Source organism: Marmota monax, unplaced genomic scaffold (genome assembly GCF_021218885.2).
Source record: "Marmota monax isolate L192 unplaced genomic scaffold, Marmota_monax_Labrador192_F-V1.1 WCK01_AAM20220418_F8-fsc00090, whole genome shotgun sequence".
NCBI lineage: Eukaryota > Metazoa > Chordata > Mammalia > Rodentia > Sciuridae > Marmota > Marmota monax.
This window is the reverse complement of record NW_026695219.1, coordinates 5,938,573-5,962,695: the sequence shown is the minus strand read 5'-3', so window position 1 is coordinate 5,962,695 and position 24,123 is coordinate 5,938,573. Positions and strand designations below refer to the sequence as shown.

General features: G+C 33.8%; 1 protein-coding gene and 1 pseudogene across 1 annotated transcript in view; one reads left to right on the top strand and one right to left on the bottom strand.

Moving 5' to 3' along the window:
* Window positions 1-24,123, bottom strand: part of Catspere (catsper channel auxiliary subunit epsilon) — a 159,938-nt gene that overhangs the window by 113,093 nt on the left and 22,722 nt on the right. The window contains exons 6-7 of the mRNA XM_046432499.1: window positions 22,673-22,697; window positions 5,772-5,849 (exon numbers count right to left, since the gene is read on the bottom strand). Of these exons, the coding sequence (XP_046288455.1) occupies window positions 5,772-5,849; window positions 22,673-22,697 (103 nt within the window). The remainder of the gene's footprint in view (window positions 1-5,771; window positions 5,850-22,672; window positions 22,698-24,123) is intronic.
* LOC124085005 (nucleophosmin-like) lies at window positions 2,442-3,157 on the top strand (annotated as a pseudogene).

Below are 24,123 nucleotides of genomic sequence, written 5' to 3'. Positions count from 1 at the left end.
TGCATCTCTGGGTGAATCCCACTTGATCATGGTACACTATTTTTTAAATATGTTTTGGGATGCAACTTGGTAGTATTTTATTAGGAATTTTTGTGTCTTTGTTCACCAGGGATATTGGTCTGAAGTTTCCTTTCCTTGATGTGTCTTTTTATAGTTTTGGCATCAGAGTGATACAAGCTTCATAGAATGAGTTTGGAAGGGTTCCCTCCTTTTCTGTTTCATGGAATAATTTGAAGAGGATTGTTGTGTGTTCTTCTTTAAAGGTTTGGTAGAACTGGGCTGAGAATCCGTCAGTTCTGGGATTTTCTTTGTTGGTAGGCTTTTAATGGCATCTCTATTTCATGGCTTGAAATTAATCTGTTTAAGTTTTCTAAGTCCTTCTTTTTTTTTTTTTTAGTTAGGAGATTTATTCCAGTCTTGCATCAAGAAAAAGGTCCCTGGGAGAACAATGCAGTTTACTCTTGGTAGAACATTTTTCAGGAAAAGAAAATAGTTATTAGATGATGAAGACTAAATACAATTAGAAAAGGTCGTTTAATTAAAGATCACCTTTATCTTGCTTGACAGGATAGGTGATGAGTTTCTTAGAACAAGTCTTAATTAATTTCAAAATTTATCTTTGAATAGCTTTAATTTTGTTTAAATCAAGAATGTTATCTGGGAGTGGTGGCATGTGCCCATATCCCAGAAATTTGGGACGCTGAGGAAGGAGGGCTGCAAGTTCAAGACCAGGGCTGCAAGTTCAAGGCTAGCAACTTAGTGAGACCCTGTCTCAAAATAAAAATATAAAAATTACTGGGGATGTAACTAAATGATGATGGAGTGCTAAAGTGTTCCTCAGTTCAATTCCTAGTACAAAAAAAATTAATTATTTCTTCCCAGAAGAAGATTGGGAATTACATCATACAAATTATGTTCTATTCCAGATTAGGTTTGGGACAACACAAGAACACAAGCCTTAAGTTTTCTAAGTCCTTCTGATTCAATTTGGGTAGGTCACATGTCTTTAGAAATTTGTTGATGTCTTCAAGATTTTCTATTTTATTAGAGTATAAACTTTCAAAATGGTTTCTAATTATCATCTCTATCTTAGTAGTGTCCTTCATGATATTTTCATTTGCAGAAGGAATTTTAGTAATTTGAGTTTTCTCTTTCTCTTTGTATTTTTTTATTTCATTCCTGATTTATTTTGCTATACATTTGTCATCCAATAGTGTATTCTTTAGTATCTAGGTGTTAGAATAGCTTCTATTTTTATCTTATCATTGATCAGAGATATTGGTCTGAAGTTTCCTTTCCTTGATGTAACTTTTTTTTAATTTTGGTATTAAAGTGATACAAGCTTCATAGATGATACAATGCAAGGTATTATCTCTATTTTTTCATATTGCTAAGAGTTGCTTTGTGGCCTAAGATATGGTCTGTTTTAGAGAAGGATTCATGTGCTACTGAGAAGAAAGTGTATTCAGTCATTGATGGATGAAATATTCTATATATGTCAGTTAACTACAAATTATTAATCGTATTTTTTTAGTTATATAGTTTCTTTCTTTAGTTGTTGTTTGGAGGATCTATCCAGTGATGAGAAAGATATGTTAAAGTCACACAGTATTATCGTGTTGTGGTCTATTTAATTTCTGAAATTACAAGGGCTTTTTTGATGTATATAGATGCTCCATTGTTTGGGGCATGATGTATATGATTGTTATGTCTCATCGATGTATGATTCCCTGAAGAAGTATAAAACATCCTTCTTCGTCCTTTAAGATTAACTTTGGCCTGAAGTCTACTTTATGTGATATGAGGATAGAAACACCTGTTTATTCATGAGATCCACGTGAATGATATGTTTTTTCCCCCATCCTTTCACCTTCAGTCTGTTGATGTCTTTGCCTATCTACAGGGAATATAAAACTATAAAAGTAAAATAGAAGATTTGTTAAACAATCAAATAAAATGTCTACAATAATTGATATAAAGAGGTCAATGAGTTGGTTTGATATCAGAGTAGAAAGAATTAGTGACCTGGAGGTTTGTCAAAAGAAATCTCTATGCGAAATGTGGCATAGAGAGTTTAAAAAAGAATATGGAAAGAAGATGGTAAAACTTATAGCAGATAAGTCAGATAGTCTAATATACATTGAAATGGAATCCCATGTAATGAAATGAAAAAATCCATCCCACGAGAATATGTAAAAAACCCCCTAACATGTTTATTGTTTGGAATACTAGAGGAAAGGAGAAAAAAATTTGAGACCTTGAAAATATATGACTAAGATCAGAAGATTCCAATCCAGATTCTCACAGTCAAATAATTCCAGGAAGAATATTTTTTGTCAAAAAAATTTACTTTTAGACACAGCATAATAAAAATAAAACTGAAAAACTCAAAAACAATTCATACCCCGGCCCAAACTATCCCGAAATAACCCAATCAAAAAATGGGCAAAGGAACTTTGGGCTTTGAAATCATATCACGTGTGGTCTTAAGGTTGAAGTGCAGTCTAGGGCCTGTGAATATTAGTGGACAACACTTAATAGCTGTGGAGAAAGACAGAATATGAAGAGGAGGAGGATATAAAACTCTTAAGTGTATCTGGAAAGAGATTTGCCCCTCAAGGTGGTAGCAAGGTTCCACAGAAAAAAAGCAAAGCTTGCTGCTGAAGAAGAAGAAGAAGAAGAAGAAGAAGAAGAAGAAGAAGAAGAAGAAGAAGAAGAAGATTTTGATGATGAGGAAACTGAAGAAAAAGCTCCATTGAAGAAATCTATGAGATACTCCAGTCAAAAATGCACAGATATAAAAGCAGAATGGAAAAGACTCAAATCATCAACACCAAGATCCAAAGGCCAAGAATCCTTCAAAAAAAAAAAAAAAAGAAAAAGAAAAAAAAAAACCTCCTAAAACACCAAAAGGCACTAGTTCTGTAGAAGACATTAAAGCAAAAATGCAAGCAAGTATAAAGGTGGTTCTCTTTCCAAAGTGGAAGCCAAGTTCATCAATGATGTGAAAAATTGCTTCCAGATGACTAACCTGTAGGCTATTCAAGATCTCTGGCAGTGGAGGAAGTCTCATTAAGAAAATAGTTTAAACAGTTTGTAAAAAATTTCTGTCTTATTTCATTTCTGTAAACATTTGGTATCTGGCTGTCCTTTTTATAATGCAAGGTGAGAACTTTCCCTATTGTGTTTGATAAATGTTGTCCAGGTTCCCTTGCCAAGAATGTGTTGTGCAAAATTCCTGTTTAGTTTTTCAAGATAGAACTCCACCCTTTGCTTGGTTTTTAAGTATGTATGGAATGTTATGATAGGACATAGTAGTAATGGTGGTTGGACACGGAAATTGTGGGGAGACAAAAATATATATGTGAAATAAATTCAGTATTTTAATAAAGTAGTACTGTTTCTATTTTTTTTTAAAAAAGAAACACAAATAGTCAACCAATATTGGAAAAAGTCTTCTATTAAGGAAATTCAAATCAAAACTACATTGATATTTTTACCTCACTCCAGTCAGAATGACAATTATCAAGAACACAAATAATAGGGGCTGGGGCTACAGCTTAGTAGCAGAGTGCTTGCCTAGCATGTGAGAGGCACTGGGTTTGATCCTTAGCATCACATAAAAATAAATAAATAAAATAACTTAAAAAATAAATAATTGCTATAACAAAAACACCAGTGTGGGGAAAAATAATTTTTTTTCTTTTTTAAAGACTACAAATAATAATAAATGTTGGTGAGGATTTGGGGAAAAAGGTATACTTATACATTGCTAGTGGAACTGCAAGTTAGTACAACCACTCTGGAAAGCAGTATGGAGATTCCTCAAAAACAAAAACAAAAACAAAAAAACAACTAGGAATGGAATCACTATATGATCCAGCTATCCCAATCTTCAGTATATATCCAAAAGATTTAAAATCAATATACTATAGTGACACATCAATATTTACAATAGTACAATTTGTAATAATCAACCTATTGAACCAACCTAGGTGCCCTTCAACAGAAGAATGGATAAAGTAAATGTGATACACACACACACACACAATGGGGTAGTACTCCATCATAAAGAATGAAATGATGGCATTTGCTGGTAAATGAATGGAACTGAAGACTATCATGCTAAGTGAAATAAGCCAATCCCCAAAAGTCAAAGATTCAATGTCTTCTCTGATATGCAGAAGATAATCCAAAATAAGGAGCAGGAGAAGAGAGAGGAAAAAGAAAAAAATGGAGAGAGAATTTCATCAAAATAGAGGAGGATCAGTAGAATAGATGAAGGGAATTAAGGGGGAGGAGGGAGGTATGGGGTGGCAGGGGATGGTGGAATGAATCTAACCAAACTTTGTAAGTGAATGCATGAATATAGAACAATGAATTCCAACATCAATTATATCCTCAAGATACTAATTTTTAAAAATACTATAAATAAATTGCAGAGAGATCAGTATTATACAGGGAGGGGAACAGAGAGAATGGGGGAGGTGGAAGGGCCAAGGACTGAATTAGAGCAAATGTATTTCACAATATTCTAATTATGTCAAAATGTATCCTAATGCTTTATATGACTAAAAAGAACGAATAAAATTTACATTTAGACACAGCATAATAAAACTGAAGAAAACAAAAGACAAATATTTTAAAGTAGCTGGAAGAAAAAATATTGGATTATTACTTATTTACCTTTTGTAACCTGCTTCTTCTACTCCCACTTTTTAATCTGGCAGCAACCTTTGACCAATGGAGAATGGGGGCTTTTCTGTTACTTTGTGAAGCTAATGCCCAGGTGTATTCTGTTCGTTTGGTGAATAATTTTAAGATACATTCTGCATAACTCCTTGGAGGGACTTGGTGAGACTCTGCTCTGATGTCCTACTGTACTGACAACTTAAAAACTAGATTTCCAGGAGGCTGGAGGCTACAGCGCTTGCCTAGAATGTGCAAGGTCCTGGGTTAAATCTCCTGTACCACACACACACCAAAACAAAACAAAACAAAACACAAACAAAATAAGTATATTTAAAAATTTTTTTAGTTGTAGATGAACACAATATTTTTATTTTATTTATTTATTTTTTTGTGGTGCTTAAGGTTGAATCCAGTGCCTCATACATAGTAGGCAAGCACTCTATCACTGAGCTACAACCCTAGAACAGTAACTATATTTATTTCCTTCTCTGTTACACTTTTCTTGAACCTTGGCTAAAACGCTTTTGAAGGAGTCACAGGATGAAAGACAATTTCCTAAAACAGTGAAATGATGAAGTGTTGAGAGATTAAAAACTGCCAACAGGCAACAAAAGAAAGAAAATAAAATAGGGAGAACAAAATTTAAAGCAAAAAATAAGAATGTATCAGTAACTATATTAAATGTAACTGGACTTAATGATCTAATTATTAATACTTAATGCTGGTCAAGATAAAACCATAAAAAAACATTTATGGTTCTTATAGGACATATGTTGAAAATATAAGGATACAGAAAGATGAAAGTAAAAGCACAGCCAGGTGTGGTGGTGCATGCCTGTAATCCCAGTGGCTCGGGAGGCTGCAGCACAAGGATCTCAAGTTCAAAGCCAGCCTCAACAACTAAGCGAGGACCTAAGCAACTTAGTGAGACCCTGTCTCAAAATTTAAAAAATAAATTAATAAAAAGGACTGGGTATGTTCTTAACTCAGAAGTTAAGAACCCTGGGTTCAATCTCTATACCAAAAAATAAAAAATAAAAAAGGAAAGCAGGAATAATGACAATAATCTTTCCACCTACCAGTGAGGGTTCACTTGCATTGAGTTGTACTTCCTCAGAGTCTGAATTTTCTGGATCATATACCCATATTACGACATTCTAAAAAAGAAAATGTTTTTGTATTTATTTATATTTTGTACACAATTAGTTTTTAGTTGTGGCAAAATAATCCAAAAATATTTTCATTTATTAAAAAAATTGAATTATTCCATTTTTTAAAAAATCCAAAGCAGTATTTAATCACTGAAACAAGTCAAAGATTTATGAAGGGTTAAAAATATCCCTTTACATCCTTAAGTAACTAATGTTAAAATTTTATACAAATGTTTATATATCTTTCTTTATACCCATAGACACAGCAATTCCTAATACTAACACACTTTTTTTAAAAAAAAAATCATTCTATACATGTTAATTATAACTTATTTTGTCTGACCATTTCAATAGACATCTAATTGTTTATTTTTTATTAACTAGATAATTTATTTGCATAGTTAAAAATGAATTATATTAAAATATGTAGCAAAAGCAGTTTCTATTACCCTGTACTCCATTACTCGTTTCCCATAATTTTTGTGAATAGTAAATAATTTTTCCTCCATTTGATACAAATGCTAGCTTACTAAATACACATTTTTGAACCTTATATTTTTTTCACTTAATTATATTTTAGAGATTTTTACATGTTATCATTAATTTTTCTTTACACACTCTCATTAATTTTTCAGCTTTACATATTCTTCTTAAATTTTCATTAATTTTTATTCTAAATCATGAAGAAACCATAGATGTTTCACTTTTATTTCCTTTTCCTGTTTTTTATTAGGTTGTTAACTTTAATATTTATTTTTTTTAATATTTATTTTTTAGGTTTTTTTTTAAGGTGGACACGATATCTTTATTTTATTTTAATGTGGTGCTGAGGATCGAACCCAGCACCCCGCGCATGCCAGACAAGTGCGCCACCGCTTGAGCCACATCCCAAGCCCTAGATTGTTAATTTTAAAAAATTTATTTGTGGGTGGTGAAATTTGATGGGCCAGAGGGAGGCAGCATTCTGTGTCGCTCTGTGATCCAGATCTCACCTAGTTGGAATACTGCATCTCTGAGAGTGTTAGGGGACCCCTATACAGCTGCTCTCTGCAGAAATCACCAGCGCTGTGACCCCCTGCAGGGCTCTGGGCCTCAGCGTTAGAGCAGGACCCCTGGTTCCCAACACCCAAGTCTGAAATTCTAGCTAACGCAGGGCTCCCGAGCTCCTTAGCAGATCAACACATCTGCAGATCTCCAAGGCTTTGTTCTGCTCCCATGCAGGTCACTCAGCTGCTACCTACCCACAGCACAATGCCATTGCCTGGCTCCCCCTACCTCATCAGATACCCCGACGCTGAAAGCAGACCGCTTCCATCTTGGCTCAACATTCTTGCCATATTAGGTGGGGGCAGCTCCCAGATTGAATCTCCAGCAGCCAGGTACCAGGTTTTCAACCTTCCCCTCTCCCCAGTGGTGGTAACCCAACACAGTAGCTGCCCAACACTGGTGCGCATTGTGACCAGAGTGCTGCCCACAGGAGTCCCGGAGTGAGAGGTTACTCAGTTGGGAATTGCTAAGGCAGAGGGAGATGGGGCTAAAGTCTGGAGCCTAACAGAGAGACCAGGAATTGGGAAATCTCCAGGCAAGATAGGTAGATAGTACCGGGTGCTCAAGTCATACAAGCAGTCCCAAAAAGAGACCCGTGAGGTGCAGGAGGTGCAGTCTTCCTGCAGGGACTGGCAGGTGCCACTCCCGCTTCCAGTCACCCTACACCAGGACCAGCCTTCCCACCCTGGTTACCTCCACCAGCCTGATGGCAGACACCAGCTTACAACAGACAACCCCACCTATTGGATGAGAAGAGAAGCAGGAAGGAAAGATATGGATCTCTAAAACTAGCAACAACCCTGGTTTCTTCCTTCAGAATTTTTTTTTTCCTCTTCTACCCCTTTATGCTCCGGCCCTCACACCCCCAACATATGTGAAACCAAGAAGTTTGCATGAAATAGAATTTTGCGGACTAAGACATCTGAATAATATAATATAGAGGTGTTGTATATGCCCTTTTCCCCTTTTTCTTCTTTCATTTTCTTTCCCCCTCCAAATTTTACCATTTTAATATCCTGTATTTTTGTAAATACATATGTATGTTTGTTTTATGCACTCTACTGTCTTCCCACGTACCTGCCTACCCTAAATTACTTCCTGTCTATTCTCTTGCTACTAACCCTCTTTATTAAATTTCTCTTTCACACTTCCTAAGATCTATTAACTCTAAATCCTCACATCCTATCTCCTCAGCATATCGTCCTATGCCTCACCCCCAGTTCATTGACAAACATCAGAAACTGTAAACCTTTTTATAAAACTACTGATTATATTTTAGATAACAATTGAATGCAACATTTTTGTACATTGAGACTAAACTGTAAACGTCTTAATAACAACAAATTGTTATAGGTGGTATATAGTTGATATTGGGATCTGTTAACATTGTCCTTCCCCACAGAGGAGGGGTCTTGGAATCCTACAAGAGCACTGCAAGCCTATAGGGTAAAAACAATAACATCCCAAACCCACAGAGCTGGAAAGGAAGACACCCAAGCAACATGAAAAGACAAGGGAAGAAAGTGCCCCAAACAAATCAAGTCACCACATCATTAGAATCATTGGCAGCCACAACAGAGGAAATGACAGAGAAGGAGTTCAGGATGTACATGGTTAAAATGTCCTGTGAACTCAAGGAAGATATAAGAAAGCAAATACAAGCAGTGAAAGATCACTTTGATAAGGAGCTACATAAACAAATACAGGAAGCAAAAAGATCACCTCAACAGGGAGACAGAAGTTCTAAAAAAAAAAATCCAAACAGAAATCCTTGAAATGAAAGAAACAATAAACCAAGTCAAAAGCTTAAATGAAAGCATCACCAACAGAGTAAACCACTTGGAAGATAGGACATCAGACAATGATGATAAAATATATAATCTTGAAAAGAACATAGACACACAGTGATAATGGTAAGAAACCATGAGCAGAACATTCAAGAAATATGGGATAGCATAAAAAGCATAAAAATTTAAGAGTCATTGGGATAGAGGAAGGCATAGAGGTCCAAACCAAAGGAATGAAAAATCTATTCAATGAAATATCAGAAAATTTTCCAAACATGAAAAATGAATTGGAAATCTAAATTCAAGAAGTTTATAGGATTCAGAATGTACAAAATCACAACAGATCCACACCAAGGCACACTATAATTAAAATGCCCAACATAAAAAATAAGGAAAGAATTTTAAAAGCCATAAGAGAAAGGAATCAGATTACATATAGGGGAAAACCAATTAGGATAATGGCATATTTTTCAGCACAGATGTTTTCAGACCCTGAAAGCTAGAGAAGATCCTGGAACAACATATATCAAGCTCTGAAAGAAAATGGGTGGCAACCAAGAATCTTGTATCCAGCAAAATTACGCTTTAGATTTGAAGATGAAATAAAGACCTTCCATAATAAACAAAAGTTAAAAAGAATTTATAGCTAGAAAACATCCTTGGCAAAATATTCCATGAAGAAGAAACGAAAAACAACAATGAAAACCAGCAGAGGGAGGTAGTACCCTAAAGGAAAAACTAATCAAAGAAGAAAATCAAGTCAAGTTGAATAACAAAAATAAAGAAATATGGCTGGACATACAAACCATGTCTCAATGATAACCCTGAATATTCATGGCTTAAACTCACCGATAAAAAGGCATAGGCTAGCAGACTGGATTTTAAAAAAGGACCCAACAATATGCTGCCTACAGGACACTCATCTGATAGGAAAAGACATACACAGAATGAAGGTGAAAGGTTGGGAAAAATCATACCACTCACATGGACTGCGGAAGCAAGCAGAGATTTCCATCCTCATATCAAATAAAGTAGACTTCAAGCCAAAATTAATCAAAAGGGACAAAGATGGACATTACATACTGCTCAAGGGAATCATACACCAACAAGACATAACAGTCATAAATATATATGCCTCAAACAATGGTGCAGCTATGTTCTTCAAACAAATTCTTCTCAAGTTCAAGAGTCAAATTGACCACAACACAATAATCTTGGGTGACTTTAGCACACCTCTCTCACCACTGGATAGATCTTCCAAACAAAAGTTTAATGAAGAAACTATAGAACTCAATAATACAATCAATAACTTGGACTTAACTGACATATATAGAGTATTTCAACCTTCATCAAGCAGATACACTTTCTTCTCAGCAGCACATGGATCCTTCTCTAAAATAGACCATATAATATGCCAAAAAGCAACTCTTAGAAAATACAAAAAAGTAGAGATACTACCATGCATTTTATCAGATCATAATGGAATAAAATAGGAAATCAATGAAAAAATAAAAAATAAAAATTTCTCCATCACCTGGAGACTAAACAATATGATACTGAATGAACAATGGGTAATGAATACATCAAGGAGGAGATTAAAAAATTCTTAGAGGCAAATGAGAACATAGACACAACATATAGAAATCTCTGGGACACTATGAAAGCAGTACTAAGAGGAAAATTCATTGCATGGAGTTATTCCTTAAAAGAAGAAAAAGTCAACAAATAAATGACCTCACACTACATCTCAAAGCCCTAGAAAAAGAAGAACAAATCAGCAGCAAAAGCAGTAGATGGCAAGAAATAATTAAAATTAGAGATGAAATCTAAACAAAAGAAACAACTGAAAAAATTGACAAAATAAAAAGTTGGTTCTTTGAAAAAATAAATAAAATTGACAGACCCTTAGCCATGCTAATGAAGAGAAGGAGAGAGAAAAATCAAATTACCACATACATGATGAAAAAGGTAATATCACAACAGACAATACAAAAATACAGATAATTAGAAATTATTTTGAAAACTTATACTTCAATAAAATAGAAGATATTGAAAGCATCGACAAATTTCTTCCCAGATTGAATCAGGAAGATATACACAATTTAAACAGACCAATATCAAGTGATGAAATAGAAGACACCATCAGAAGCTTACCAATCAAGAAAAGCCCAGGACCGGATGGATACACAACTGAGTTCTACAAGACCTTTCAAGAAAAACTAATACCAATACTCTTAAATTTATTTCAGGAAATAGAAAAAGAGGGAGCACTTCCAAACTCATTCTATGAGGCCAATATCACCCTGATTCCAAAACCAGGCAAAGACACATCAAAGAAAGAAAACTTCAGACCAATATCTCTAATGAACATAGATGCAAAAATTCTCAATAAAATTCTGGCAAGTTAAATACAAAAACTTATCAAAAAGATCGTGCACCACAATCAAGTGGGATTCATCCCAGGGATGCAAGGTTGGTTCAACATATGGAAATCAATAAATGTAATTTATCGCATCAATAGATTCAAAGATAAAAGTCATATGATCATTTCAATAGATGCAGAAAAAGCATTTGACAAAATACAGCACCCCTTCATGTTGAAAACACTAGATAAACTAGGGATAACAGGAACATATCTCAACATTGAAAAGGCTATCTACAATAAGCCTCTGGCCAACATCATTCTAAATGGAGAAAAATTGAAGGCATTCCCTCTAAAAACTGGAAAAAGACAGGGATCCCCTCTTTCACCACTTCTGTTTAACATAGTTCTTGAAACACTGGCCAGAGCAATTAGACAAAAGAAATTAAAGGGATACATATAGGAAGAAAAGAACTTAAATTAGCACTATTTGCTGACACTATGATTCTATACCTAGAAGACCCAAAACGCTCCACCAGAAAACTTCTAGAACTATTAAATGAATTCAGCAAAATAGCAGGATATAAAATCAACACCCATAAATCAAAGGCATTTATGTATATCAGTGACAAATCCTCTGAGAAGAAAATGAGGAAAACTACCCCATTTTCAATAGCCTAAAACAAAACAAAACAAAAACTTGGGAATCAACTTAAAGAAAGAGGTGAAAGATCTATACAATGAAAACTACAGAATCCTAAAGAAAGAAATCTAAGAAGTCCTTAGAAGATGGAAAGATCTACCTTGCTCTTGGATAGGCAGAATTAATATTATCAAAATGACCATACTACCAAAAACGCTTTACAGATTTGATTCAATTCCCATCAAAATCCCAATGGCATTCCTCATAGAAATAGAAAAGAAATCATGAAATTCATCTGGAAAAATAAGAGACTCAAAATAGCTAAAGCAATCCTTAGCAGGAAGAATGAAGCAGGTGGCATCACTAAACCAGATATTAAACTATACTACAGAGCAATGGTAACAAAAACAGCATGGTATTGACACCAAAACAGAATGGTAGACCCATGGTACAGAATAGAGGACACAGAGACTAACCCACAAAATTACAATTATCTTATATTAGACAAAGTCATCAAAAACATGATAGGAGAAAAGATAGCATCTTCAACAAATGGTGCTGGGAAAACTGGAAATCCATATGCAACAAAATGAAATTAAATCCCTATCTCTCACCATGCACAAGACTCAATTCAAAGTGGATCAAAGATCTAGGAATAAAACCAGAGACTCTGAGTCTAATAGAAGAAAAAGTAGGCCCTAATCTTCATCATGTGGGATTAGGCCCCAACTTCCTTAATAAGACTCCTATGGTGCAAGAATTAAAACCAAAAATCAATAAATAGTATGGACTCAAACTAAAAAGTTTCTCCTCAGCAAAAGAAGTAATCTGTGAGGTGAATAAAGAGCCTACATTTTGGGAGCAAATTATTACCTCTCACACATCAGATAGAACACTAATCTCTAGGGTATATAAAGAACTCAAAAAGCTAAGCACCAAAAAAAATAAATAACCCAATCAATAAATCAGCCAAGGACCTGAGTAGACACTTCTCAGAAGAGAATGTACAAATACATGAAAAAAAGTTCATTATCTCTAGCAATTAGAGAAATGCAAATCAAAACTACTCTAAGATTTCATCTCACTCCAGTCAGAATGGCAGCTAATATGAGGACAAACAACAGTAAGTGTTGGTGAGGATGTGGGGGAAAAGGTACACTCATACATTGCTGGTGGGACTGCAAATTTATGCAGCCAATATGGAAAGCAATATGGAGATTCCTTGGAAAACTGGGAATGGAACCATAATTTGACCCAGCTATCCCTCTCCTGGGTCTATACCCAAAGGACTTAAAAACAGCATACTACAGGGACACAGCCACATCAATGTTTATAGCAGCATAATTCACAATACCTAAACTGTGGAACCAACCTAGATGCCCTTCAGTAGGTGAATGGATTAAAAAATGTGGCATATATACACAATGGAATAGTAGTCAGAAATAAAAGAGAATAAAATCATGGCATTTGCAAGTAAATGGATGGAGTTGGAGAAGATGTGAAGTTAGCCAATCCCAAAAAGACAAATGCCAAATGTTTTCTCTGATATAAGGTGGCTGACTCGTAGTGGGGTAGGGCCGGGGAGCATAGGAGGAATAGACAAACTCTAGATAGGGCAGAGGGGTGGGAAGGGAAGAGATGGGGCAGGGGGTTAGCAATGATGGTGGAATGTGATAGACATCATTATCCAAAGTACATGTATGAAGACATGAACTGGTGTGAACATATATACAGAGATATAAAAAATTGTGCTCCAAATGTGTAATAAGAATTGTAATGCATTCCACTGTCATGTATTTAAAAAATAAAATCAACTAATAAAAAAAAGAAATCAACTAAAGATAAATCATACCCTTATTAAAGCTTAACTGACAATCAAAATTGTTATCACAAGTAAGCAAGTATGGTAAACAGAAGAATCAGTACCTTAAGAATATGTGATTTAAAAGAATCTACGTTTAAATTGATATGAAACACAAAAAAGTAAGAAACAAAAAAAAAGATTTCATGAAAAAGAAAGGAAATTTTAAAAGCCAAATAAAATTTTCAGGCATATGTGCATGCGCACATGCACACACACACACACACAAAATGGACTTTAGTTTTCTCAAATAGCACTATATAAGATATAGAAAGGCAACAGAATGGTGAGAAATTTGAGACTATAAGGTTTTTGTTTTGATTTTTGCTTTTAAAAATTACATTTCTGGCTGAGCTGTTGGTGTATGCCTGTAATCCCAGCGACTTGGGAGGCTGAGAGAGGAGTTCAAATGCAGCCTCAGCAAAAGCAAGGTGCTAAGCAATTCAGTGAGACCTTGTCTCTAAATAAAATACAAAATATGGCTGGGGATGTAGGTCAGTAGAGGCTGAGTGCCCTTGAGTTCAATCTTTGGTAACCCCCACAAAAAAAATTCAAAAAAAATTACATTTCTAACTACTAAAAAAATTTTTGTGAAAATTTATTTCCATATTAAGAATTAATTTTTTTAGTTATTCAGGTTGTATTTCTCCACCTATATTTCATTTTCTCCTGACTTATGATAATTTTTTACTATGTTATCTATCATTTATTTGTCTTTTAATTTTATGGAGTAAAAATTACCATATTTTTTTCTCAATTTTGTGGTATAGTTTAAAAGGTCTCCAATTCTTAATTATAAGATAATTCATCTGTTTTCTTTGGTTTTACTGTATTTACATATTTAACCCATTTCAAATTTATTTTGATGTATCATGTAAGGTCTGATTATAACTTTTTTTTTAATGGCTATTCCATGATCTTACCACCTTTATTGACTAGTCTATCTCCTCCCCACTAATTTGGGAAGGAGATGGACTAGTCATCTTATATGTAATTGTTGACTAAAGACTGAAATGTATTTTGGTTATTTCTAGATTGCTATGCTTTCCATTGATCTTGATTTCCTTGCCAAGAGTTAGTATCTCACAGTTTATCTTTTACAGAGGCTTCATGGTATATTTATTTCCTGGTATAACCTGTACCCTCTCCCTTTTCTTCTTATTAAATTTTTCTGGAAACTATTTGTTTGATTTTGGTTATCCATAGGAACTCTGGAAGCACCTTGTTATGGTTTTGATATTAGGTGTCTCCCAAAAGTTCATGTGTGAGTCACTGCAAGAAGGTTTAGAGGTGAAATTGTTGGGTTATAATAGCCTTAACTTAATCAGCGCATTTATTTGCTGATAGGGATTACTTTGGTGAGGACTGTAGGCAGGTAGGATGTGGCTGGAGGAGGTGGGCCCCTGGGGGCATGCCTTCCAGCTTTGTATTTTGTCCATGGTGAGGGGAGCTGTCTTTCTCTACTTCCCGGTGTGATGTTCTGTGATGTTCTACCACAGTCTTCCACCATGATGTTTTGTTTCACCTCCAGCCCTGGGGAATGGAATTAATGTCTAGGACTGAGACGTCTGAAACTGTGAACCCCCAAATAAAACCTTTCCACCTTTTGCAAGGCCTTTTGGTCACAGCAACAAAAAAGCTGACTAAAACACACCTGTCGAGTTCTGAACTAATGCAGTTTTTATTAAGATGACATTGCATTTATGAATTTCCCTCATATGTTTATGTGGTAGAACACATATATCAATAAAGTAAGAGTTCTGAAGAGTTTTCATATGGATCTCTTATACTTTAGTCAGTAAATTCAACATGAGAGATTGACAAGTAGATTGATATTATTTGCTGTGGGAATTGTACCAGGTTCAAATCAGATAAACCAGCTCACATGGTAGGCAAAAGTTCAACTGGCTTTACCTCATCTCAGCAGTGGCTTCTATGGCTCAAGTTTGTTCCTCTTCTGTCCTCCCTTCTATTTTCATGGGTTAACTCCCTCCACTTTTTGTCCCCTTATTTTGCTCTAGTTTCTATATATGAGAGAAAATATTAGATCCTTGACTTTTGAAGTTTGGCTTATTTCACTTTTTAGCATGATGTTTTCCAGTTCCATTCAATTCCCAGTAAACAACAATTTCATTCTTTAAGGGCTGAGTAAAATTCAATTATGTATCTATATCACATTTTCTTTAACTGTTCCTCTGCTGATGGGTACCTGGGCTACTTCCATAACTTGGCTATTGTGAATTGCACTGTTATAAACATTGGTGTGCCTGTATCACTATAGTATGCTGATTTTAGTTATTTTGCATGAAAACCAAGGAGTGGGGATAGCTGGGTCATAGGATGTTTTCATGTCCAGTCTTTTGAGAAATACTCCATACTGCCTTCCAAAGTGGTTGTACTAATTTGCAGTACCACCAAAAATGTTTGAATGTACAGTTCCCCCAACATCTTTAGCAGCATTTGTTATTATTTGTATTCTTGATGACTGCCATTCTAACTGCACTGAGAAAAAAATCTCAATGTAGTTTTGATTTGTATTTCTGTGACTGCCAGGGATGTTGAACATTTTTAAATATATTTGTATTTATTCTTTTGAGAGATTTCTGTTAACATCATTTGCCCATTTATTGTTTGGGTTATTTATTTGTTTGGTGCTAAATTTCTTGAGTTTTTCATAGATTTTGTATAATAATCCCCTGTGTGAAGAATAGCTGGCAAAGATTTTCCCCCAGTTTGTAAGCTCTCTTTTCATGCACTTAATTGTTTCCTTTGCTGTGCAGAACTTTTTAATTTGACAGCATCCCATTTATTGATTCTTTGTTTTATTTCTTGAGTTGTAGTGGTCTTGTTTAAAAAGTTGATTTCATTTCAGGATTTATACTCAACAGAATTGGAAATAAGTTCTTAAGGTGGTATTTGTACACATATGTTCATATCGGCATTATTCATGATAAGTACAATATGGAAGCAAACCTAGTATCCCTCAATGGATGAATGGATAAGGAAAATTGGTATTAACCTCCAACAGAATATTATTTAGAAATATTAGAATATTTCCTTACTTAAAAAGTAAGGAAATTATGACACATGCAACAAGGATGAGCATACCATACATATGCTATGAATTAACATCCAATACTAAGTAAAATAGGCCACCCACAAAAACCAAATAGTATATAATTCTACTTATAAGTACTGAGAGTAGTCAAATTCATAGACATAGAATGGTGGTTGCCAGGTATTGGGGAGAAGGGAGTACTGAATTGTTATTTGATAATATTTTTCATTTTGCAGGAGTTCTGGATGTTGGTTGTACAATGATATATATGTACTCAAAACTACTAAACTATATACTTAAAAAAGGGATCTGGTGAAGTTAGCCAATCCCCAAAAAACAAATGGCAAATGTTCTCTCTGATATAAGGTGACTGACTCATAGTGGGGTAGGGAGAGGGAGCATGGGAGGAATAGATGAACTCTAGATAGGGAAGAAGGGTGAGTGGAGAAAGGAGAGGGCAGGGGGTTAGCAATGATGGTGGATTGTGATGGACGTCATTATCCAAAGTACATGTATAAAGACATGAATTGGTGTGAACACACTTTACATACAAAAAAATTGTGTTCTATATGTGTAATAAGAATTGTGATGCATTCCACTGTCATGTATTTAAAAAATAGAAGCAATTAAAAAAAAGAGGGATCTGATGGTGATTGGGTTTGGGATATGCTGCTCCAATATATGCTACCTTGGCATATAGAATATTTCAAGCTGAAGTAATTTGAGAAAAGGCAAATGCAAGAACTGTCTGTCCTTCCCCTAAAGCATATTGTAAGATGTTCATGTGAGAGTTACTTTTTCTATATCCAGAGGAAAGAAGACTCCTTGCCTCTGAAGATGAAAGGACATTGAGAAAAATCTGAACAAAGAAACTTGCTACATCTCCCCCAGTTTATGACCCTTAGTTCCTACCCTTGGCCTTATCGCATTTCTGCAGAATTCCTCACTTTTCATCAAACCAATGATAAAATCATTTAAATTTAATAGTTCCTTTGGGATTTCTCATTACCTTTTGAAGTCTCACTTGTTATGTGAAACTTATGGTAATCTGTCTTTCTTTCTTTCTTTTCTTTTTTAATATGGAGAATCCAGCTGAGAACAGAAGGGTAGAGGGAAAAAGAACACCCTCCCGATGGTAAATTTTATTTTGTACACATTTGGCTATAACTTAAAAAAAAAATTGACCATGTATGTATAGTTCCATAATTCCTTTTCTATTCCATTAATACATTTATTTAACCTTATGCCATTACCTCTATCTGATTATTGAAATGAGGTAAATCCTCCAACACTCCAACATTGTTCTTCCCTAAAGATTTTTTTTTTTTGCTAGTCCAAACCCTCTGCTTTTCCATATAAATATTTTAAATCAGTTCATCATTGTCTACAAGAAAACTTTTGGTGGATTTTGTTTGGGATTGCATTGACTCTATAAATGAATTTGAGGAGAGAACTGACATTTAATAACATTGAGTCTCTGTCCTAAGATCTATAAACATTTATTTAAGTCTTCCATAATTTTTCCTAGTAATGTTTCATATTTTTCAGTCAACAGATCAGAAACATACATTGTTAAAATTTCTCAAAGTATTTAACGTATTTTGATGCTAACATAAGTGGTATTTTAAAATGTTATTTTCCATGGTCTCTGGCTAGTATATAAAAATACCATTGATTTTTGTACATTGATTTTGTACCCTGCAACAATCTGAAACTTGCTTTTAAATTTTAGTAGGGTTTTTTGTTTGTTTGTTGTTTTTGTGTTTTGATAGATGTCTTAGAATTTTCTGCATATGTAGACAGATCATATACAAATAAAGACAGTTTTACTTCCTTTACCAATCTGCATAAATGTATATATTTTTTGCTTTGTTGTACTGAATAGTTTCCACTACGATGCTGAATAAATTGGTGAGAAGAAAATCCTTGCCTTTTCCCCAATCTTCGGAGATAATGTTTCAATCATTCTAGATTTGTTACAGGTAATCACAGATGGCAGTTATCATGTAAGGAAATTCCTATTGGTTCCTAATTTGCTGAGGGATTTAAAAAAATCAAATAGATTTTAAATCTTTTCATTTTTTTTCCCACTTAATGAGATAATCATGTTACTCTGTAAGATGGTAAATTTTTTTAAAAAATATTAAGCTACCGTTGCATTTTTTAGATAAAAACTTTTATGCTCACGATATTAAATAACAATGCTAGTAAGCATATGTCCATTTCCTGATTTTAATTGAATTATAAGTATTTCACAATTTATAATAATCATTGGTAACTATTTGGGAAGTAAATGTTTTTTATTAGGCTTTGTATAACTAATTTAGTGTTTTCATTAGGAATTTATTAATTTATTTATTAATGTGATCATTTATTTTATTATGTTGATGTAATGAATTGTCAATTTTTCTGATGTGGTATCAATGTTGCTTTCTTGGCAGATACTGGTGCTTTTCAAGTTATTTTTTTGTTACATTGCTGGATTCCATTTATTAATATTTTCTGTAGAATTTTTGTACCTATATATATAAGTGTATTTATCCAGTTTCTTTCTTTTTTCCCTCTCTTCCTTCCTCCCTTTTCATTACTTACTTTTGTTATTAAAGTTGTGTTGAAGTCTGAAAATGAATTAGGGGAACTTTCATCTTTATGATTGGGTGAGACTCTATTTTTAGGTGAATAAAATATGAATTAAATTATTTACCTACTTTTTAGATTTCCTTATTTATACCTATTTATTGTGTGTGCGTGTATGTGTGTTGCTAGGAAATGAACCTAGAGCCTCCCACATACTTACAAAGCACTTAATCACTGAGCTATACCCATATATCTGTTTTATATTCATATTGTCATCCAGTTTTAACAGTATTAACATGTTTCCATTCTTTTCTGTCCAACTTTTGTTAATCTTCATGTAACTTTTACAAAAATCAGATACATAAAGATTTTTGTCATTTACAAGGTGTGTTTAATTCAATCACATTGATTATTGATTAGTGATTTAATTAAAATGATTTCTTAAATTTTGTTTAGTGTTCCTGTTTTTTTTTTTTTAATTTCCCTTCAGTTCATTTTTCTTTTTTATTGCCTTCTCATGGATTGATGATGTTTTCTTACTTCTTCCAGAGCATTATTTTTTAGGAAATGTATAATTTTTTTCTTTTCTCCATTTCTTTTTGTTCTGGGGATTTAACTTGACGCCTTGTCCTCTACTAATGAATTATAATTCCCAGCTCTATTTATTTTATTTTTGAGATAGGGTCTCAAAATTTACTTAGGCTAGCCTCAAACGTGATCTTCCTGCCTCACCCTCCTGAATAGCTAGGATTACAGATATGTGCCACTATGTTGGGCTTTGTGTATTTATTTCTATTACTTTAATGCACAGCCTTAAATTTTTACATGCATATTTAATATAGGCTAAAGTTAATCAATATAATTATCATGTGGGTTTATAAGTGCCTAGATAGCTTCAACCTAAAATCCCCCTCTATTTTCCATTGTTTTGGTGACTAGTGTTTTGCTTTAAAAAGATATTAAATGTTTTCTCAAGGCTTATTTAGATTAGATTTACTTGCATATTATATAGTTCATATGCTCAATTTTATTTGTTGCATTGAGCACTTTAGTTTTTCAGTCTTAGAAATCGTATTTTCAGTTGTGGAAGATTCTCCATAACTATTCTCCACTTTCTATTCTGATATACACATTAAAATGTCACTCCTTATGCAGGAGGGCTTGTATTTTGTTCTCAGCTTAGGATTCAGTCTCAGAACTCTAGCTTTGAGTACCTTAATTATTTCTAACAACCAGGAAATGCCTTTTCTTCCTTTTAAGTTCTGTACACCCATTTGCACCTGTATCAGTGTAAAGGTCTGTACATGTTACTAGCCTTATCTCTCTCAGTACTGACTCCAATTCCTTTCTTCCTTTTTTGAAATTCCTATTTTATGTATGATGACCTGTCTCAACCTATTCTCTATGCCTCAAATTTTCTTTAGGTACTTTCTATCTTTTCACCTTTAGGTGCTGTATTCTGCATTATTCCCATTTCAAATCACTAATTCTCTAGTCTTTTCAACTATATCCAGTGTGCTGTATTGACTTTTGATTTTTAGACACACATTTTTTCAGCATAAGACATTTTAATGGATTAGCTTTCAATTTCTGGATTTTGTATAGTTATGAAAAAGTCCTATTTTTTGTTTTCTTTCTATTCCTTCTTTTATTTTTGAATATTTAAAATAGGAATCTAGTAATTTTTCATATGGTTCTTATCCTTAGTTTTGAATAGTATAAACTTTTCTCATTTTGGTGTCTACTTCAGGCAACTTGGTTCCTGTAGTTCATACCTTTTATTGTGAGGTTATTCACACAGAGTCTGTTTTCTCTGAGAATCCTGCATATTCTTAGTTAGGGAAATAGATTTTTCAATCACTTTTGCCTGAGCTCTATGTTTTACTATTTGCAAAATCATTTTTGCATTTATTTCTGGGTTCTAGGATTTTAAATCTCTTGGGCTATAAAACCAGGACATCCACCTGAGATTCCTTAGAATGCCTTGTCTATTTATAGCCCAAAGAGAAGTATTGATTATTTGCAGTTAATCTAAGCCAATCAGTAGAGCTTATCAGGCTCCATTTTACAAGCCTTTTATAAATCCCAACTTCTTATAAGGAAATTAGTTTCAGTTCCACTTTCTCTTATGGTCCGGAGGTTTCACTTCCTGTTCTGATATACACAATAAAATGTCATTCCTTTTGCAGGAGGGCTTGTATTTTGTTCTCAGCTCAGGATTCAGTCTCAGAACTCAAGTTTGGGTATCTTAATTATTTCCAACAACCAGGAAATGCCTTTTTTTCCTTTTAAGTTCTATACACCCATTTGCACCTGTGTCAATGTAAAGGTCTGTACATGTTTACTAGCCCTTATACAAACATACATATTCTTTCTCCAGGCAATTCTATGTGTTCTCCATGACATGGAGGTTCTATTCTATATTATTTGGATCTGCAACATAGATTCCACTTCTGAAAGTTCCTTTCTGTTTTCTATCTTAAACTTTTGTATTCAATACTAATATTCTTTCTTGCTTTTGAACATTGTTATGAGTATTGGCTTAAAAAATCAGTGCAGTAACATCAATGGGATTTGGGGTAGGAGTACCGAGAGAAACATCTGCTTACTCAGCTATCTGTATCTGCTGTAGGGAGTTCATTACCTTTTTATTACATCCTCTTTCCAGCAAATCATTACTTTTAGAAAATTAAAATATTAACTTTAGATTTCTAAATACTATCACCTTATTTCAATTTCTAAAATTTTGAATGTATCTCTCCATTGTACTTATATTTTGAATCATTCTCTATTCCAGAGTTTAAAATATTTTTGATCTCATGACTCCTTCTTTCTCTATAATCTTTTTTTTTTTTTTTTTTTTTTTTTTTGGTGGTGCTGGGGATTGAACCCAGGCCTCACATCTGCTTGGCAAGTGGCTCTACTACTAAGCTACAGCATCCTTTGTACTCTTAAAAATAGTTGAGAATCCTGCAACATTTTTGTTTTCTGTGTGTTTGATTTATCAGCATATACCATGTTACAAATTTTAAAAGAGAATATTTAAAGACTAATTTTTAAAACTCTGATAAACCTATTATATTGAAGCTAACATTTTTTATGAAAAAATAGTTGTATTTTCCAAAATAAAGAAATATAGCTATTTAATATTTTTGAAATATCTTTACTATTGATACTAATAGAAGATAACTGGATGATTATCTCAGCTTTTGCTGTTTAATATATATTGTTTTGCTGGAAACAAACAAACAAACAAAAAAAACACCTTCACACAGATACATAGTTGGAAAAGGGTAGACCTTAGGGACTCTCTAAAATTGGTCTTATGGTGCCCTCTAAGAGTACTCAAAACATGCATTATTTACAACTGCTATAAGCAAAGTTTATCACAAAATCACTTTGGAAAATTTCTCATCTGATAGATTTGAAAGATAAGAAGGAAACAATATATTAGCAATTTATGATAGATATAAAACATTAAAAAAATCTTTTACCTGGGTTAAATTATGAAATAAATTACTGTTGGGAAAAAAGAAGGAACATATATTAGTAAACAGCATATTTAATATTAATTTGGATGTTCTACTTCCAATATATGTTTCTAAACCTTTGAATATTCTATTTGTACACCATTGCAAATATATAAACAGGCTAAATATAACAAGCCAACAAACAAACAAACAAAAAACCCTACATATATCGATTTGTTTATCAATGTATTTAGTGACCCATTTGTCATTGCATAAGACTAAGGAGCTTTAATCTGTATGTTTTCTTAACAATACTACAAGTTCATGTAATCAAAATTGCATGGTTAATTTCCATTAAAATTTTGATATTTTTATTTCACATTCATGTTGTAATTTATGTCAAATACAAACACATCCTTTAGTGCTACAAATTATTCACTCATCAGTCCTAAAGGAACAATATTCATTTGTATACTTAGTTGTATGCTTTTTAAGAAGTGTTTTTTCACTTAAAAGTTATCTGTGTCTATTTTTGTCATATAATCTCTGAAATTCAATATACCTCTTCCATTTTCTGATCATGACACAATACCAAATATCTTATTATGAATAAAACAAAAATGAAAATATTTTAGAATCAGCAAACCAGTATTCAGTTAGTTTCTTTTTAATTTTTTTTTTTTTTTTTTTTTTTTTTTTTTAATTTTTTATTGTGGGTTGTTCAAAACATTACAAATTTCTTGACATATCATATTCCACACTTTGATTCTAGTGGGTTATGAACTCCCACCTTCACCCCATACACAGATTGCAGATTCACATCAGTTACACATCCATTGATTTACAAATTGCCATACTAGTGTCTGTTGTGCTCCGCTGCCTTTCCCATCATCCACCCTCCCCCCTCCCCACCTCTCCCCTCCCCTCCCCTCCTCTCTCTCTACCCCCTCCACTGTATAACCCTGAGGGTCTCCTTCCATTACCGTGCAATTTCCCTTCTCTCTCCCTTTCCCTCCCACCTCTCATCCCTGTTAAATGTTAATCTTCTTCTCCTGTTCTTCGTCCCTACTCTGTTCTTAGTTACTTTCCTTATATCAAAGAAGACATTTGGCATTTGTTTTTTAGGGATTGGCTAGCTTCACTTAGCATAATCTGCTCTAATGCCATCCATTTCCCTGTAAATTCTATGATTTTGTCATTTTTTAATGCAGAGTAATACTCCATTGTGTATAAATGCCACATTTTTTTTTATCCATTCGTCTATTGAAGGGCATCTAGGTTGGTTCCACAGTCTTGCTATTGTGAACTGTGCTGCTATGAACATCGATGTAGCAGTGTCCCTGTAGCATGCTCTTTTTAGGTCTTTAGGGAATAGACCAAGAAGGGGAATAGCTGGGTCAAATGGTGGCTCCATTCCCAGCTTTCCAAGAAATCTCCATACTGCTTTCCAAATTGGCTGCACCAATCTGCAGTCC